The sequence below is a fragment of the Pterocles gutturalis genome, unplaced genomic scaffold (assembly GCF_000699245.1).
Source record: "Pterocles gutturalis isolate BGI_N339 unplaced genomic scaffold, ASM69924v1 scaffold25083, whole genome shotgun sequence".
Lineage (NCBI taxonomy): Eukaryota > Metazoa > Chordata > Aves > Pterocliformes > Pteroclidae > Pterocles > Pterocles gutturalis.
This window is the reverse complement of record NW_010121250.1, coordinates 38,110-57,185: the sequence shown is the minus strand read 5'-3', so window position 1 is coordinate 57,185 and position 19,076 is coordinate 38,110. Positions and strand designations below refer to the sequence as shown.

Below are 19,076 nucleotides of genomic sequence, written 5' to 3'. Positions count from 1 at the left end.
CGTAAAAGGCATTCTTGCATTGCTTTCATTACTGTACATCTTTCTCATCTTGTGAATGCACTTCTTCCCGTGCAAAAATAAACAGATTAAGATGATTCACAGGTCTTCGTCAGGTTCTGTTCTGCTGCATCATTCTTTGGTTGTCATATCTGGAACTATGGTTTGTAAAAGGGAAAGAAATTAGTATTAATAGAATACAAGAAGACAATTCTGTCTTATTTCACCTTTTGCCGGCTAATAAGAGGTTCACAAAGTTTTGCTTCCAAACAAGGCTCACACAAAATAGCACAGAACATAATTTAGATACAAACCCATCAGATTGTAGGCGCATTTGAGGATAATACTGCATACAGACTGTTCGTGTCTACCGCCCCTCTCCTTTGTACTCCTTTGTAATGCCTTTTTGCCATTCTTTGTGTCCGTCAGTGCTTAAATGTCCTGCTGGCAGCTCACTGGCAAGAAGGGAGAACAATGTGAACAGATCCCATACTCCTGCATTCACCTAAGCCTAGTATTTTCCCTGGCACTTATGTTAATTTTTTTTTCCCTTTCACTATTTTCCTAGTCATTGTTTGATAGCTCTAAGTCCATATGGCCAGAGCAATAGTCTTTTTACAGACCTCCTTTTATCATTCCAACTGTGTCTTGTTTAACTTGACTATTTAAATGGCTAAGAGTCAGTATCATCCAGTTCTGAAGTGGACTGGGCAGTAATCCAGCTCTTTCTGTTAGAGGCAGACATTCATTTTTTTGGACTAGAAACAAATTACTTCCAAATGCTGGAAATGTAAGAAGGCTTTTCAGAAAAGGTTTTCAGGTGTTTATAGAACACATTAGTATAAAATAGTTTTCAAAATGCTAAGCCCAATTTAAAATAAATATTTAGTACTTTTAGGAGTTGTGAAAACATAGCACTAGAAAACTGAAGTCACTGGTCTGTAGCATGCATAAAAAATATGGTGAGGGTGCACTGGTGTCAGATTCCCTATGCATAATTCTGTTGTGCCTCAACTGGATTGCATACATAAAAAGGTAGTATTTTGGGGTTTTTTTTACGAGACTACATGGCCGGCTGTAGGTTTGATGAGATGACTGCCTGTAGCAACCAGAAATTGAACTGATAACTGTTATTTAACACCAGTTTTTGATTCAGTTCCTAAAAATAAAAGACTAGTTTTATCAAGATCACTGAAAAAGAAAGAGTTTTCATTGGTCTGAATGGTGTTTTTTATGCCTCATGCAGCATAACATAGGCACTCTCTCACTCACGGAAAGACAAGGTAGTCTTCCACAGCTGTTACCTGTCCCATTTGGTTTTATGGTGTCTTGCTTGTGTCTCACATACCTTCCAACTTTTACAACAAATGAAACAGGATTTCCACTGAGAAGTGTCCTACACAACTGCCTCGCCTCAGAACTGCTCCATCCTTGCAAGCCCATCTCATTCTCCCTTCTCAGCACTCCCCACAGCATGCATTTCTTCATCAATTTCTGTCTCATCAGCTGTCGCAGTAATCTTTGATACAAGACTGCATGTCTGGATAGACTTTGCACTCCTAGAGTTGCTGTATCGCTCCTTGATATGAAAAGTTTGCATCCATAAAATCAAATCCAGACTGCCAGCTATGAAGGATCCCTAAATGGTGCTAGTTCGCAGACTGTGCCAGAAATTGTTCGGTGGAGAACTAGCTGGCCCGGGCCAAAGCTGCACTGGGGACTGTGGCAAGAGTTACACACAGTGGACAATTGAGTGCCAGTCCTGACGCCATTTAGTTTACCGGTCGTATATAGCCACAAAAGAGCACAAATTTCTGGTGTATCAACAGCACAGAACAGAGATTTTTGCTGTCATTCCTAGTGGCCGTTCAAGAACGTCTGCAGGGCTGAGATTTCAGAGATTCTGGCAGCATGCGAACTTGAGGAATCTCTCACTGTTTACTAGCATGACACATTTAGGTGTGCGTGTAAGTTGTTCTGAAAAGCTGAACTGTTTCAGCTAAGATTTTCCAGAGCAGTGTTGTTCAGGGCAGATGTCTGTTCCACAGGATGTCAGCTCGATTGGTAAAAGATTGGCAAAGCTCTAAGCAGCTTACCATAGATTCTGGATATGGAAAATGTTGGCCAGTCTTTGTAACTGGCATGGCTAACATGCAAATTTAAATTCAATTTCTAATTTAAATATACCACAAAAATCAAAGTCCATATTGAAAAAATAGTAATCTAAAATATATCAGAGATTAATACTGGGATTATGTTCATTAGAGCACCTATTTGTTCCTGTGATTGAGAAGTACTTATGATGATGATTCTAGGATATCTAGTTTTTGATGCTTTCCAATCTAGAACATATGAGTATGTCAGTAGTCGTGTATCTATATTTGTGTTTTCACCTCATCTCCTTCTTGATTGACTGTGGTATAGTCTTTTTCTTTTGCTTTCTCTTTGTTTTGAGCTTACATGCTGCAGACTAAAAAAGACAGAAATAACATACTGCATTTAGCATAATTTTAAAAACAATTGTGAAAGAAAAATTTCAAAAGTTTGGTGAGGGTACAATTATTCTAAGCACCTTTAAAAACAGGATTTTTATTCAGGATTTCATTCCTCATTCAATTTTCATGGTATTTTGAAAAGATATTATTTCTATAAGAGTTGCTTGTTTTTAGAAATTATCCCTGTAGTCATATTGCACTTTAATCAGGCTGTGACTCTCTATACATCATGTAGAAGAAGATAAATGGCTTTCAGACGTGGATTTTTCTACTCGATGGAAATGAATCCCCCTCCCTTTTTACCCTGAAGAAGTTTTTCTCAAAGTTTAACAGCAAGTGTAAGATAACGACAGAAGCACTACAATGCTTCCCACTTGGAAATTATTGTTTCTTTTCATTACCTTTCATTATTTGTGAATGTGTTTATTCTAGTTTCTACCTGAAAAAGAGGGTATTGCATGGAACCTGACTTTCAGCTGCAAGCAAAGGTCAGAGGAGTTTGCCGTCACAGGAACAGCCCTGGGAAATCACAAATCCCCATGTCTCCAGCAGGGAAGTGCAGTGTTTACAGGATGATGCTTCCTTCCTTTTCGGGCAGCTCTGCAGACAGCTGTGCTGAGGGGGTGGAACTAAACCTCTGGCCATTCTTGCATATTTATGGCTCCTCAGAACCAATTCTGTTATCATCCAGGAAACAATGAAGGAGAGAGAGTTACTTCCTGTTGTTGAGATACATCAGGTGGCTTTAAACAAGCTCTCAGGGTGTTTCCCAAGGTAAATTAAACTGCAGAAAATCCAGAGATACTATGATCAGACAGACTGAAGTTCCTGAACTCACTCTCAGTGAGTGTGCTGGGTGGATCTTTGCAGCCGTATGAGGACAAGTGACCATTTGCATAAGTGGAATAAGTCAAAGATGACTCTTCAGTTAAGACAGAAACCAAAGCTGATGCAGTACTTAAAGTATGACAATCATCCTTTCTGTGTTGTGCAGAAGCAACTCTGAACCAGTCTCCTGAGTCAATTAATTTGTCATTTATCTTATTTCTTTTGAAACATTACAGTACAAATTGAAACAGCCAGACCTTCAGAAATAAAACCTTTTAGATCATTTTTAGAGATAAATGAATGATAGTTTTATACACACCACAATTTCTGCCAGTTTGCATATTTTTCTGTTTATTTAATCCTTTTCTCCTTTTTTGTTGGTGCAAGTGCTATATGGTGACAGATTGTCAGAGGCAAATGGTGTGATTTGCTTAACATAGTCCTTTCAAATGAATAAAGTAAACAATTATAGAAAGATTTTTCTCTGATCTCTGTTCGTAACAGTAAGATTTTGCTTGCACTAAGAGTTGCAACAGTAGATAACAGTTTTTAATTTGATGTAGAATCTTTTCCTCTAAAGAGTAAACTGACCAAACAGAATAAAAGTAGACTTAGCAAGGCAATATAAGGTGCACCTATAGCAAAAGATATGATGCTAAGTTGAATGCCTTTTTAAACAAAAGAAGTGTTCTGGCTTTACTGTTGGCAGATATATTGGATGAGCATTTTGCAACTGTCTTTTTTTAAAAAGGAACTTCATTCAGAATAAGGGAAAAAATTTTGCAAGACATTACATTTTGTGGCTCCCCACCTTAATGCTACCACTCAATTAGTCAATGTATTGGAAGGGAAGATTCTTTTGGAGATACTGTAATGTGATAAGGTATGGCAATGTGATGAATATTGCAAAATTGATCCAGTTGTAATGGAATAGTAGCAGCTGAGAAGCTATCACACATTTTTTTCACTTTTCCTGCATTATGATGAAGACCACGGTGAAAACTTTGTTTGAAATAAAGATTCACTCTGACTGTGGTGTCCAAAAGATGCCTATTTGATTGCATCTTCTTTGGTCACATTACTGCAATTATTAACTGTTTAATCCCTTCCTGGAATTCTACTCAGGACATTATGTTTTAGCACGAAATGGAAAGTTCTGCTTCCTTGAAATTGTATAGATGAATGACTAAAACATATATTCCAGAGCTCTTAAAGAGAGGTTGCTCCTTGGTTCTGAATCTTTGCAGTAGATACTACATTTTCCAACAAGACCTTAGTGGTTCCATTTGTTAAATACATTTGTCTGAGTCTTGAATCAAATTAAGTATGTGCATAGCTGTTTGCAAGTTCAGGGGCTCTTTAGTGAGAATGAATTTTGAGAAAAAAAATACTGCTAGAAATAATATACAATTTTTTGTTATAAAAGAGAATAATCAAATTGAAAGAAAACAGAAATATCTAATATTTTATTATACTTAATGTCTACTGCAATGTTGCCATAACTTTTGCTTAACTAGTTGGGAACCTAGTCTTTAGTTCCTAGAGAATGAGGTGTGCAAGACTGAATACATTTGTTTCTGTTGTTGGGTTTTGTTTTATGGTTTTTGATGTTATATTTTTTTCCCTTGCAATGATTTTTGGAATTCAGTTACAAGTGAGAAAAAAAAAAGAAGCAGTATAGCTACTGGAAATATTTTATAAAATGTCCATCTGAAGCCCCTCAGCCTCTGGTAATTAGAGGCCATACTGTGGAGATTGACAGGGTAAATGACCAGTTAATGTTTACACAACAAAACATATGCCCAGTACAATATCCTACACTGATGTTACTGAAACCAGAGTCCGGAAATGTACAGTGGAAACAAGACGTGGCACTTTTCTTGTGCCAACACAAACAGCAATTACAGCACAGTGTGAGAGAAGTCATAAGAAATACTACTGCATATCAGTAGTTCAACAAAGTCAGCACTTTTGTGTAATTGCAGGGGAAAAGGGCTGAAAAACATTACAGATCTCAGCAAGAAATGACCCTTTATACTTTTAGACTGATCCTTGATAAAACAATGCTGGGGTCATGAGAAGGCTACTCTGCCAATTTTGCTTCACTGTGGGATCCATTGACATCTGGCTGAGCTGCGGAAGCTGGAAAACTTCTTTAATATTCTCTTGACAGTAAAATGGACATGTGGAAAACATTCTAATCTGTTAATCTTTGGTGCTCCTGAAGAAAAAGGACATTTGGCTTTATACTTTGTGATGATAAATATTAAGTCTCCAGATCTAGCTGTAAATAAGTTAAAAGCGTTTGAATGGAAAACGCAGTTCTTATTTTCCAAATATGGGAGAAGATGGATATGCACCTGTGTAATCCAGATGATGTAATAAATGCCAGGAGGTTTATTCTAAGGGTAGATTGCCATACATCTTGGCAATCCACTTTTCTTTATGCTGAATGTGTTTTGTCAATGAATATTGGGGAGCAGAGTCCCTGAGCTTCCTTACATCCTAGGTACTAAAATAGAAGTATAGTTTCACTCAGGGCACTATGAAAATAGAATTGAGATTCAAAATAGTAGTTATGTCTGAATAAAAAGTGCAGGTTTTATTTAACAGCATTAACTGTACAAATTATTTTTGGCCTAGACTTTAAATCTAATATGGAGTGATAGTGAATGATGGAGAGATATATCTCTTCAGCTTAAGACAGGATGCACAGTTCTTCATTTCTCTTGTGAGATATATCTCCACATTAGAATCTCTCACATTAGAAAATAACTGCTATGAGCATATACTGTGCATTGTAAGTATGAAGCATATATTAATGTGTATATTAATATAAAATGCAAAAGATACCATTGATTATGGAAAAACTAAACTAGAATTCAAAATTCTGCACATCCTTCTAGTATATTTTAAATTAATCTGAGCAACTAAAACAATGCTTAAAGATAACACTTTTATACACTTGATGAAAGTTAAAGTGATTACGCAGTTCTAAGTAGCAAGTTTTATCATTATAACATATGCACTGTGTTGGAAATGTGTGACTTCCTTCTGAAAACCTCAAGTATCTTCTTTTGCAAAATAAGTAGCCTTGGGAATTAACAGAGCTCTTGTTTTTTTTTTTTTCCCCACAAAAAAAGATGAAAAAAAAAAGATGAAAACAGTAACAACCGTTAAACAGATTAAAACAGACTTTTCCTCTCTGATACAATCAGGTCCTTTTCTTTCTGCCCACTTATTAATGAGTTCTGGTGTTTCATTGGTTGTTACTGAGATCTGCAAGTGGAATCAAATCTGTGAACTCCAACTGCAGGTTCAAATTAATAATAATAATAATAAAGGTACAGTCTTGAAGTCCACGTCCTTGCTCAAGCAAGCTCCCAGTGAATAATAATTTCAGTAACATAAAAATTAGTCCAATCCACTTTTGTGAGTTTCAAGAGATCTGGGTCTGTATAAAATGCCAGACTCTTCTAAGAAGTTGGACTGTGCTGCTAGGGCTTTAAATCTTGCTGTTGCATAAGGAGACTGAAAGTGCAGCAAAAATTGATTGAAAAGTGGAGGGGCAAAGATGAAGTTAGAGAGAGGCTAGACTTCTCAGGGATGTGCGGGGAACCTACCGCCATCCTGGTGGTTCTGAAGTAGCTTAAAACTTAAGTTTCAGGATGTCCCATTTAGATGTTGCCCTGTGTTTGTGAAGCACAGCGTAGTTTGAGTCTCAGATGAGAAAAAAGCCATAGGCAGGAGGTTTGTGGTTCGCTGCCTGGATGTCCCAAGAGTTAGGACATTTATTTAGAAGGAAGGTGAAGAAAACACTTGAGCCCCAGGTAGGACAGTACCACTGCTTGACTACTGGATGTATTTGTGTCTGGATGTACATGTGGGTTTTTTAGCTCCGCTGCTGAATCCACTCCTTTTCTAAGTCAGCTAAATCTTTCTGAGTTGGTTATTGAGAGGGGGGGGAAAGGTTTGACTATAACCTAGCTTGGTTAACCTATTAAACAGGTGAAACTGGAAGGAAGATGTTATAATAGTTACCACAGTAAATTGAGCAACTTTCTGGAATGCATAGGTACAGATATCAGAGGAAAAGCCTTGGAAGCATGAGATAGGTAGTCATGTGCTTAAATTGTAACCTGCAACAGATCATTTAATATGTTCTTACTGCCATCATATTTGGGATAGTGTCCAAAATCTTCAGCAGATGTTCTGGTATGTGACAGAGACAAGGGAGACATGGATTTAAGGATATTTACCAACTGCTCCCTCGCTTTGTGTATCATCACATCCAGTAGAAACAAGAGTAGGTCTAGTTGACAAGGTGTGAGTGGGAACAATGCTAAAAGTCACTGATATCTGAAAGGGCCTTTTCCCCCTAAATCACAGAATCACAGAATCACAGAATGTTAGAGATTGGAAGGGACCTCGAAAGATCATCTAGTCCAACCCCCCTGCCGGAGCAGGAACACCTCGATCAGATCACACAGGAACACATCCAGGCAGGCTTTGAATGTCTCCAGAGGAGACTCCACAACCTCTCTGGGCAGCCTGTTCCAGTGCTCTGTCACCCTCACCGTGAAGAAGTTTTTTCTCATATTCAAGTGTGGAAGCTCGTTATGCAGTTGAGATGGGAGGCACTGGGTGAAGCTGAATTACTTGTGGAAGAAAATGTCCTTGTACTAGAACTAACAGGCATCAATGTTAGTGTCCAACAACTTAAACTGGAGTCTTGCCTTTAGTCTGCCTTAGCATTCCTTGGTGAAAGCTACACAGAGGAAGGCAGAGAAGAGGCTGACCTTAGCGTATGTGTTCAGACACTGGAAGAACGTATTAGAGTTCCTGATGTCATGTTGGAGTTCCTCCACCCGGGTTGCTCCATTGAGCTTCCCCAGGTCCCACACCAAAGAGCCAGTGGCGGTTTTCAAACAGTGAAGACCACACATATCGTATGGATGATCAGCCCCAGACAAGGAGCCCTTGACAAGGACTTCTGTAGGACTCCACAGCACATCTGGAGAAGAGCCCTGGGGATGCACGGGAGGTCCCCGTTTTTGCTGAGTGCCAGGTGGGTGTGATCTCAGAGATAATACAGGGAATGAAAGTCAAAACAAAGTGTTTTTTGTGGATGATGTTCCTGGCTCCAGGGGAGTCAGGTGCTGCTATCTGAGGGCTCTAGCTGAATTGAAGTCAGACGGGATTTTAAATGCTGTGGCCATTTTGTTCCTTTAGACACCCTGATGCTGACAGACCATAATACTACTTAGATATGATACTAGACATACTACCGTGGAATGAAAATAGTTCTGCTCTACTTTCCCAGTTTTGTTATAAATGTCATCATTGCTACAAATTCATTTTATAAATGTAAATGCTTTCTGCCACCCACCTATTTTGTTTGCTCAGATTGGTACAAGCTAGTGTCCTCTGCCACTTGGTGCATCATGCTGAAAGTGTTCTGTTTATACAAAGTGAGGGAAATTGCACCTCCAGGAGCAGTTTTGGCCACCCAGCTTAAGCCACAGAGTAAAGCAACAGAAATTGGTCTTCCAGTAACTAAGAAGTGTTGGGAGTTGGCAGAAGCTAACCAAGACTGCACAAGATTGAAAGAATTTGTAGTTTCTTTCTAAGGTATCGATACCAATGAAAGCGGTACCTAAGATAGATGAACTAGGTTATATGTTCCTTGACTGTAGGAAAAAGTAGACTTTTCAGATACTGTGATGTCAGTATTTGCCATTTTCATTGTTAGATTCACATGTTCCACATTTGCCCCGTGCACTTCAAATACTAGCTCAGTGACTTTCCCTGATGCTCCATAGTAGCACTCTGTCCTTTTTCAATATTGTAACTCAGAGTGAAGTCCCTGCAGCCTGCATCTCAAACTTTGATTTTTACCTGTGGTTCCATCCTTCATTCAATCCATTCTCAGCTGATATCCCATAACTCAACTACTGTGATAATTCGGCTGTTTTATTGTAGTGGGCATGGGTCTACTCTGCTTATCCTCTGTTATCCATCCCTTGCAAAGTGAGTGAAATGTGTTTCTTCATTGGACCCTCACTGTCAGCAGTTACAAACACGCTTTCTCCAGTCCCAGCAAAGTTTTCCTCTCCCTGAGCAAGCCTGAGTAACTTTACCATCAAGTTAAGTAATCTTTTTGCCTTCCCTGTCCGTTCAAAGCCCTCAGTTTATTTTTATTAATTTACACTGGAATGTAGCATGGGGCAAAAACCTGATTGTCACCTGGCTGCATGTAGAGCACAGACAACCTGGTGCAGGTGTTGCATCTCTGCACCAGGTGATTCTCTCCCTGCTGACCCTGAAGGTACCCTTTGCCTTTTCTCTCTGGTTTCTCCTTTCCCTCCAGATCCAGATTATTATCTTTTCTGCTCTACCTGTTTACCTGATCTACTGACTGTCCAAACTTAAATCTATAAAATGAATATCCTGCATTTTTAGATCAGATTTTTTGACAAGACATTGCAAGCAGAAGAACAGTTAAAATAGCAGAGGTTCACCTGAGAGCAGCAACTTCTGCTGAAGACCGTCTGAGGCAAGAATTATTTGCTTCAAATCAGCAGCAGCTGAACTGGGAAAGGTGGCAACGCCCTGGGTTGCTTTGGGAGGGAAGGAAGGGAGACTGGAAGTCACTCGGTGCTCTCATGGTCATCTATCTTCGTGGGTTTCAACAAGACCTTGAACTGTGTCTCCTGCTCCCCCTGCAGGTTTTGTGATCCCTAGCAGGGGAGCAACTCGAATTGTGTACAAGCCGGAATTAGCAAACCCTAGTGTCTTGTAAATAACAGAATGCACATATTCGAAAAAAGAAGCAAAATGAGCCTGCATAGGCAATGCTAATAGTGATTTGTGAACATCTGCTTCCCAATATTAATTTTGTTACAGCGTGGGATTTTTATTGGGACTTTCTAAGTTTTTCAAAATCTCAAAACCAGTCTCATGTTTAATGGCATTAATTCCCCCTAAACATCCATGGGCGTTCCCTGAAGAACCGCTTCTGCAACGCAGATCTCAGCTGCTTGAGCCTGCCAGTGAGAGGCTTTCTGTGCAAGGTGATGCGCTGTCAGCCAGAGACAAAGATTTTCCAACTCAGTTTCAGAAAAATTGCTTCACAGTTCTTTGTTGAGGTAAAGGGAAAAGAGCATGGTCAGCTGCTGCTCTCTTGACCCTCGGGCATTTTAGCTACCAGCCTGGTGAGTTCCTGACAGTGAGGTGGAACTTTCCTAAGCTCGTAACTAAGTCCAGACCGTGTGATCTCTTAAAATCAGTATTCCTCCTGTGCCAAATTTAAGAGTGCAAAGCTACAAGAATATCTCCAAGAAGCTCATGTCAGAATTGTTGAATATTAGCATAACAAAGCATTTTTTTTTCCCCAAAACTTGTTCTCGGAAGTGGCCAACCCCGTTTTTTCTCTAAAACCTTCTAAAACAATCCAGCCCAAGGCAGAGACGAGGCATGGAAAATATAAGATCCAGCAGTTAAAGGCTGACGAAGTAATAAACAACTGAAAGTAGGGCCTTATGATGGAAAGTGTTAGGGAACTTTAACTCTAGATGTCATTGCCAGCTTTGCTTATAATAAATGTGTCAGTAGCAATATGAAAAGATGTGTGCAATAAGTTACAGGAATGCTGTATTAGCCTATTTTATGCAGCATGTCTGCCCACAAATTGCTTGCATCTCAATACATTTTGGGAGAAAAGGATTTTTTTTTTTTTTGGCTGAATGTATTAATTTTCTAACTAAATGAACTGGGAAATTATAGATATTAATGTAACAGTGACACCCTGTGGTCAATAGTGATGGAGTTTAGTGTTTTCTTTTGTGATGTGTTAATCTTTAGCAAGACAGAAGAGAAAAAGAAACAGGAAGGAAACGTAGTTAACTTTCAGGGTTTCCACAGAGAGGTGTTATCCCATTTTATTGCTTTATATGTAGAAATATAAGCTTCTAATTCCTCAATTACTAAACTAATATTTATTTATATACAGTTGTCTTATTGAAATAAAGGGGAGTGGCAAGCCTTGATTTTAGACAACTTGCTAACGTAACTTACAGAAGGGTCTCTGTGGGCACAGCCACTTTACTGGCATAGTTATTTATAGTTCTGTAGTTATCTGTATCTCTACAGGAGGAGTTTTCCCCGATGGCATACCAAGTAGTGGTGGGTAGCAGACTGATGTCACAGAGACCCAGTGATAAGAACATACCACACCATGCCGAGAGTGCCAGCTAGGCACTGACAGGGTGCCAGGATTAAAGAGTTGGAGGTATTAGTTGTGTGCTGACTTCTGGGTGGACAGTCCTTGACCTAACGTGTATAGGTCCTCCTTTTCCTTCTTCCTCCCTTCCTTCTCCCTTCCTTGAACGAATGCTGAACTGAGACGGTGATACTTTGTCGTGTATGTGCATCTGTCTTAAAGACACTGTGGTACTGAACTTTACAGTGCTGTGGCCCCTTAGCTTTCTGGAACAACAAATCTTTTCCTATTTAATACTTACTTTATGCATACCTGGGGTCTTCAACATTATGTTTTCAAAATCTCACAGTTTAAAAAAATACCAATTTATGAGAGACTTGGGTTATAGTTTCTGATTTATACCTTGTGCGTCCCTGGAGATACTGATGCTGACCTTGCCATTTTTAAGAGAGGGACAGTGTTAATTTTCAGTCAAATTTTCAGACAAAGACAAGTTTAAAGATCAGTAAGGAAGGAGACTGACTGTCCCAGCAAGAAGTTATGGGGAGGCAGTAAAGCAAACTGAGAAACATGAAGCATTTATTATTCACTGGCAATAATGGTTTCCTGTTAAAACTGGCTGTTTGACAAAGGTGATGAATTTAATTCCTTGCTCTCTCATTGGACAGTTGGGGAGTTAGCATGGGACAGGAGCAAAAAGTCTTCTACTTTCTCTAGAGAGTAAGCTAAAGCTAACCAAAGCTAAAGTTTGGAAGGTGTTCAGGAACCACTGTGAGGAATTTAGTGATTATCAAAACTACAAGTGTCAAAAAGATTGGAGGACTTAAGTTGTCCTGGAAGCCAAGCCGTTGTTCACCCCCACACACGTCCATATGTAAGCAGCTCAGTGAGCGCTCGTCTAGGACATATCCTGCAAAATAGCTGCAGAGCAACTTCTTGTGAATCTCAGCACAATTTAGTGCCTGTCAGGAAGTGACAACGAGACTGTGGGCTTTTTAAAGATCTCATATTGACAGTGAATGTTTTGCAAGCTCAGATTGCTGAAAGGCTTGAAACTCATTATCTCTTGTAAAAACCTGACAAATATTGGACATGTGATGAAGGAAGAGGCCTTGTTTTACACATCATGTCAATTTTTAGCTTTTCTTTTAGAGCCCCTTATGCTTTTAATGACTGCAAAAGCAAAACAGCTTCATAGCTGCTCAGACTTGTAGTGAAGTTATTTATTAGGTGCTATTTCAGACTCTGTGCTTGGACAGGCTGGGTTGTAATATTAACCTCCAAATTAGTTAGTAGTGCTGCTGAAGGATGTTTTCCAACATCTGTTTTTAGCACTGTTAGAATGGAGCTTGGAGTATGGATTGTTTAAGGACTTTTTGAATGGGGCCACACTGGAGACGAGCTGCGGTGATTCTGCCCACAAATCAGAAAACACTTCATATTTGCCCGTACCACATGCCGGAGCAGACAGACGCAGCTGAGCCTGCTGCTGAAAGAGCAGCATGTTGCAGAGGACATCTTATCAGAAGTGTTGTGAAGAGAGCTTTAAAGGCCAGTATCTTATAGGCAGAGACACCCGCTCATTGCATATTAAGAGCACTGGTTTGAAGACATGTCAGGTTTGGAGGTCAGTCAGAGCTGCTGTATTATCTGCACTGTGTCAAGACCTTATCTACAACTGTCTGAATGTTAAAATGGCGAGTCCATCGGGATGCAGATACAATTATAGAGACATAAACATGCTTATACATTACCTCTGGGAAGTAACAGTTTTAAGTGTCCTGTACTAGGATCAAAGCCACCATACCGAGGATGTTAGCAATGTAAAGCTGTGACTAGGCTTTCTCCTTTTTCTGTTTATCCAGAATAGTTGATGCTTTTAAAGACAGAGCAATTATCCCTGTCTGTCATCTGAAGGTTACTGCTCTCACTGCTAACCCAGCAGAAGACATCGCTTTTTATGCTCTTGCATGTACATTAGGCTAAAATGACTGCGCTCACCCCAGTTTCCAGTGGAGTTTGAATTAGCTCAGGTGAGGCTGCCTGAGAATACTCGGATGTTCTTCGAGAAAGATGTGTATTTCACGTTACCTTTTGATTGCTGTGGGGTCCCATGCCCCTCCCTGTATTCACACTTTCAACAAACAATAATAAGAAATATCCACTCCAGTGTGATGAGACTTACACTGCAAATGCAGAATTACAGTGGCATCACAACTGTTTATACAAACATATTAAGAAATAAATATCTCTATATATCCAATGCCTTTAGAAGACACACCCTTTTAATGCTGGCAGTGTATTGTTTCTTTCTTTTTTTCTCATAGCGAGTGCCCTGTGAAGCACTGGAGCAGGCTGCTGATAGCAATATAGGTGACACCCCACAGGAGGAGGTTCTCCCCAGCTTTGAACTGGCAATCTTTTCCAGCTGTTTTCAGATGCCACTTTAATTGTCACCAAATAAATTGTTGATATTTTTCCCATTTTTGCACAAGAACAAGCATGAGGGAATTCACTGGGGTTACAAAGTGGCTACTTATATGCTACTAAAGCTGTTTCTGAGTCTGTTGATGTTCCTTGGGAGTTTAACAGCCGTGATGTACCTCAGCATATTATTTGCCTATAACTTTTATCCCCATGTAAAAGTTACTGAAAATAAGCACATTAAGAAGAACGCTCTAGCAGTTATGACAGCTGTAAGGAAACTCCATGAAGGACACTTTTTTCTACCTTTTCATCCCCAGAACTATAATTTCTGATGGAAATCTTAAAATTGGCCTGAAAGCACAGGCACAGTAGTGGGATGCATGCTTGTATCATGCCAGTACTTTTACGTGTTCGTCTGCCTTTTCTCTTCCCTTAGTGTACCTTCACCGTATCCTATGTCTCTCCATTAAGAGGCCTTAGGTGTGTTTCTGCAGGGACACCTGCAAACCTGACAGCTGCCGCTGTGGAGCTTGAAGCAATTCCAGAGTGAATGTATGAATCTTAGCAGCTAGTGCAAGAAGAGACAGAATTTCCAGTTGAAAGCTATCATAAAAGCATATCCTCTGTGTATTGGACACAGATGTGTTGTATAACACATTTTCTGACCAGTGGGTTACACAAACAAAGTGTGTGACAAGTGGCTGAAATGTGAAACATGTACTTTGGTGATTCACTCCATAATTCACAGATTAGTGTACTTTAAAGTACAATATCCCTTCTTAGAAAGTCTCGTTGTGTGAGCAATATTAAACAATACTGTCTTGCCTGTCACAGTTATGCACCTTGGCCCCTTTGAGGTCTTTATTACAGGCTTTGAGCAGCAACCTAACTCAAGATAGAGTTCCCTGCCTGAGAATAAGACCTGGGACAAAGCTTAATTGGATGACTCTGTATTATTGCCCTTCAGAAATGTTGGAACATCAAACAGCCTGTAAGGCCAGTGATGAAACTGTGGAAAGCACTGTTGAAACTAGAAGCAAATACAACAAAATGTTAGGGAAGTTTATTTCAGAACTAAAAAACCCACAGATGGGCATATTCAGAAAGGGGACTTCAGCAGCTGCAACATGCAGGACATTGTCTTTTGCCTACCCTGCCAGCTAGCTGTGTTCATGGCTGTGAAAGAGAAGCTCGGGCTCGCAGCCTAGCCTATGGGGCAGCCAGACCTCTAAGCTGATCTTACTGACTTGAACATGTGAGTAACAGGCACAATTTAACCTCTGCGTCTCTCTGGACCCAAAGTCAAAAGTTGGAGTATTGAAAACTTATCTCTGCACGGGAACTCCTGTCCTGAATTTGAGCTGTGGTCACACCCTGATTCAGTCTGCCTGGCTTCTTCTAAACCTTTGGTGTATGTCTGCCTAAACTGGCCCTAGGGAGAGGAGAACCCTCCAGTGTGCTTGAGGTAGAGAGAAGCCGATGACATCTCTGCCTAATATCATTGCCTGACTCTGGTTATCTCTAGAGCCTGAATACCTCCAAAGGCATCTAATCTTCAAGGAGCATTCTGAAGAGCTTTCTCTAACAAGGGAGACCCAGTGTCTTGGATCACATGCCTAACCTGGTAAAACAGAAAAAATGCTTCCCAATTTCAGCTTTATTTTAATAATATTTAATTGCAGAAAGAAGAGAGTGCAAGAGCTCACTAAACGAGTCAGTGGAATCACAGGCTTGGTTCCTTTTCCTCCTTGACCAATCTCCCAGGGAAGGCTTTATCCCATGGGAAATTCAATTTAATTAATTATCTGTTGGGCAGAGTTGGTAGCGGGTTTACTATTCTTTATCATGAATATGCTGAGAGAGGATCAGGAGAGAGAAGGTTACAGTAGGGAGAAAATGAAAATGAGAGAGTTATGATTTTATGACAGCTGGCTGTTTTTTCAAGTCTTAAGTGAGAAAGCTTAACACTGTGCATCAAGTCCTGCCGCAAAAAATATTCAAAGATTGGAATCTGTATCTATGGAGAACTTCTATGATATCTAAGCTCTTCAGTTATTCCAAGCATCTGAAAAACTAGGCTTTTGTATGCTGCTCACAGACTGTGCTAGAGAGTGAAATTTGCTATTTTGGGGTTGGAGTTTTCTTCTAGACTGGTGAATACAATAAACAATGGGTCAGGATAAAGTTCTTTAAGCTTTTACTTCCAGCTGATTTAAACTCATGAACTTTTTAACAGATCTGCCAAAATTTATTCTTCTTTACATTGTGGGGTTTAGTTTGTGTGAAAATACCTTGTAGTCTTCCTCTAAAACAAGAATAAAAACATTATTTAATTATTTACATGGTGGTTTCATGATCTCTAATAAAGAGGAAAGAAAAGAAAATGAGAAGAGAGGAGTGCTAGGAGGGAAGTTCTGTGTGGAAAAATAGCCATTAATATAAAACACATTTTAGATGATAGAAATTACAAAATCTTTTGGATGAGACATGAGTCAGATACTAATACTAAAGACTTCCAAGTCATACATATGCTTAAAATTACACATTTGAATAAATGCAGTGATTGTGTTTGGTTGCATGTAAGCCTTTGCAGGAGTAGGGGCAGGCTACTTAAAAATAACATGTAGCAAGATAAAGAGAGAAAAGATATACAGCTCTGGCTCTAAATCAGTAATCATCTTATCTGCCAAAATCACATGTAATGGACCTTTAGTTCTCTCTTTTACATCCTGTGTTTGAAGAGCCTTACCTTATGAAGATGTCAGGACTAATGCTGTTACAAGGAATATCCTCTGAGAAACACATCCATTTGTGGAGAAATGTGTATTTTATCCATAGTAACTTATATGTATAGCCTGCTATTTATGAATAATTATAACTAATACTCTGTGCTGACGCTGCATTTTTGTGTTGTTATCTTCCAGATGGGAGTTGCTGTAGTGGATTCATCTGTTGCAGGACTGGGTGGTTGTCCCTATGCAAAAGGTGCTACTGGAAATGTAGCCACAGAGGATGTGATATACATGCTTAACGGTCTAGGGATCAATACAGTAAGATATTTTTACTTTCTACTTAAGCCTTTAAGGAAAACAAAAATTTTTTTCTGGAAAACATAAGATACATGCCTGGCAATTACTTGTGTTGTACAATAAAATATTGGGAGCAAACGGTTTTTGCAAACTCAGTCCTTTAACATGGCTTGACACACAATATGAATGATGTTGTCTTCACTAGCAATTTAGAGTAGAACTGGTTTGCGGATTTGACAGGAATTTGAATAACCCCCCTCTCATTACCTGGAGCTATGAGGAACTCAGTAGCAACTGATTTGAGTCATTGCTCTGCCTCAGGAAAAATCACTGCTGTAGACATTGCCCAGAAGGCTGATCAGTGAAAGACTGAGCGGACCTCAGCTTTTTTCACAGAACTTTGGATTTGGTTTATAGCGCTTATTAATTTGTTGTCAATTTTTCTGGCTTCAAAGCAGAAAAAATTTGTGGTGTTTGGAGCCCAAGCACAGAACATTGCTATTTCTCAAATATCCACTTCATATATTTTGAAATTGTACAAAAACTGTTACTGGCTAGCAGGCTTCGCAATCATGTTCTTGGAATAGCAGGCGAAGCAGCTTACCTGCACTGAGCTGCATTTTCGTGAACCTTACCAGTGAGCATCCACACTTCAGGAGCACACAGTTAATATCCCTGGCTTGGTTGGCATGTTAATTATTCTGTATTCCTGGGAATCAAGTAATGCTGCCTTTTCCAAAAAATGTGCTCTCTGGTCTTCCTGTTGGTCATCATTGTTCTGAAATGTGTGTGGTTTGCATTTAAACTACTGCAGGAAGAAACGGAAAAGCCTGATATCTGAAATACAAAGATCTGAATTATTGGGGAGCTTATTACTTGGCTGTCTCTGGCAGTTCAGTGTGGCACGCATGCTGACACTGTTCCTTGATGTAAAAGGATTGTGGAACTTTTTTCTGAATTGTACGTCCCCTGAACACCCTTACATCATATTCAGTACCTTACAGGGTTCACTGTAACGTTTATCTGCTTTCATGTGCTTCTTAAGGAGTTATGGGTAGATGTCAGATACCTGTTCAGAAAAGATTTAATCACAAGTGTCCATTGTACAAGTGGACTCTGTTTTGAAAGGTTCGTAGGTAGGTGCTTTGGGGTAGTTTTTTCGTTAAGAAGTTCTTTATTCTTTTAAAATAACACAGTTCTTTGGAGTGAGGAGGAAAAACGAAGCATTTCATTTTGCATTGCTGGGCACCTTTCAGACTTAGGCTTTCAGTGTACTCTTGGGAAAAACACACATTGACTTCTGACTCATAGCAAAAGGAATCAATTAAATAAAAATGTCCTGACTAAATAAAATATACCTTGCTCCAGGTTGGACAATAAGGTTTACTAATCTGTGAGTGATCTGGTGTCCAAGCAGGAATCTAGCTTGTCTTAAAGGCTGATACCAAATCCCATGAAGAATGTCACTATCAAACATTTAGTTCTTCCTTTTTTAAAAAACCCATAGATTATTCAATAGCAAAACACAAAGCTTTGCTCCTTCACCCTTTTTCTGGTCCATTAAGAGTGTTTTACTGAATGAGAGACATCGAGCCTCAAAACTACCTTAATATATGGGCTTTGGTCTTTGCAGTGTTGGTTGTTTTTTGTACCGTGGCCAATTCTGTAAAACCATTATCACAAAAATCTATTAATTTGTCCCTTTTTGTGTAATGGCACAAAATGAAATTCTAATTATTAATGCTGTCCACCTGCAAGGAGCGCTTTCTCATGTTCCTCTCATCTGTGCATTAAAGCTTTCATTTTGTTGACTCAAGTCACTTAAAGTGTCAACCAAAGGATGGACAGTATTTAAGCATACATTACTGAGTTCAGATTGACTAGGTACATCAAAATAATAATTAATGTTTGTTCTATGCTGTTCTTCAGAACATGTAACCAAGAAGTGATGGATGAAATGAATCTCCAACAGGCTAAATGTGAAATAATTTTCTATCAGAACCCATCTACAGAGAGATTTATTGGTTGTACCATGGCAATGGATAGATAATTATGTCATAGATCATTAATGCTTATGAA

General features: G+C 39.4%; 1 protein-coding gene across 1 annotated transcript in view; it reads left to right on the top strand.

Moving 5' to 3' along the window:
• Positions 1-19,076, top strand: part of HMGCLL1 (3-hydroxymethyl-3-methylglutaryl-CoA lyase-like 1) — a gene marked incomplete at its 5' end in the record, with an annotated part of 35,002 nt that overhangs the window by 13,356 nt on the left and 2,570 nt on the right. The window contains one exon of the mRNA XM_010077189.1: positions 16,893-17,018. Within this exon, the coding sequence (XP_010075491.1) occupies positions 16,893-17,018 (126 nt within the window). The remainder of the gene's footprint in view (positions 1-16,892; positions 17,019-19,076) is intronic.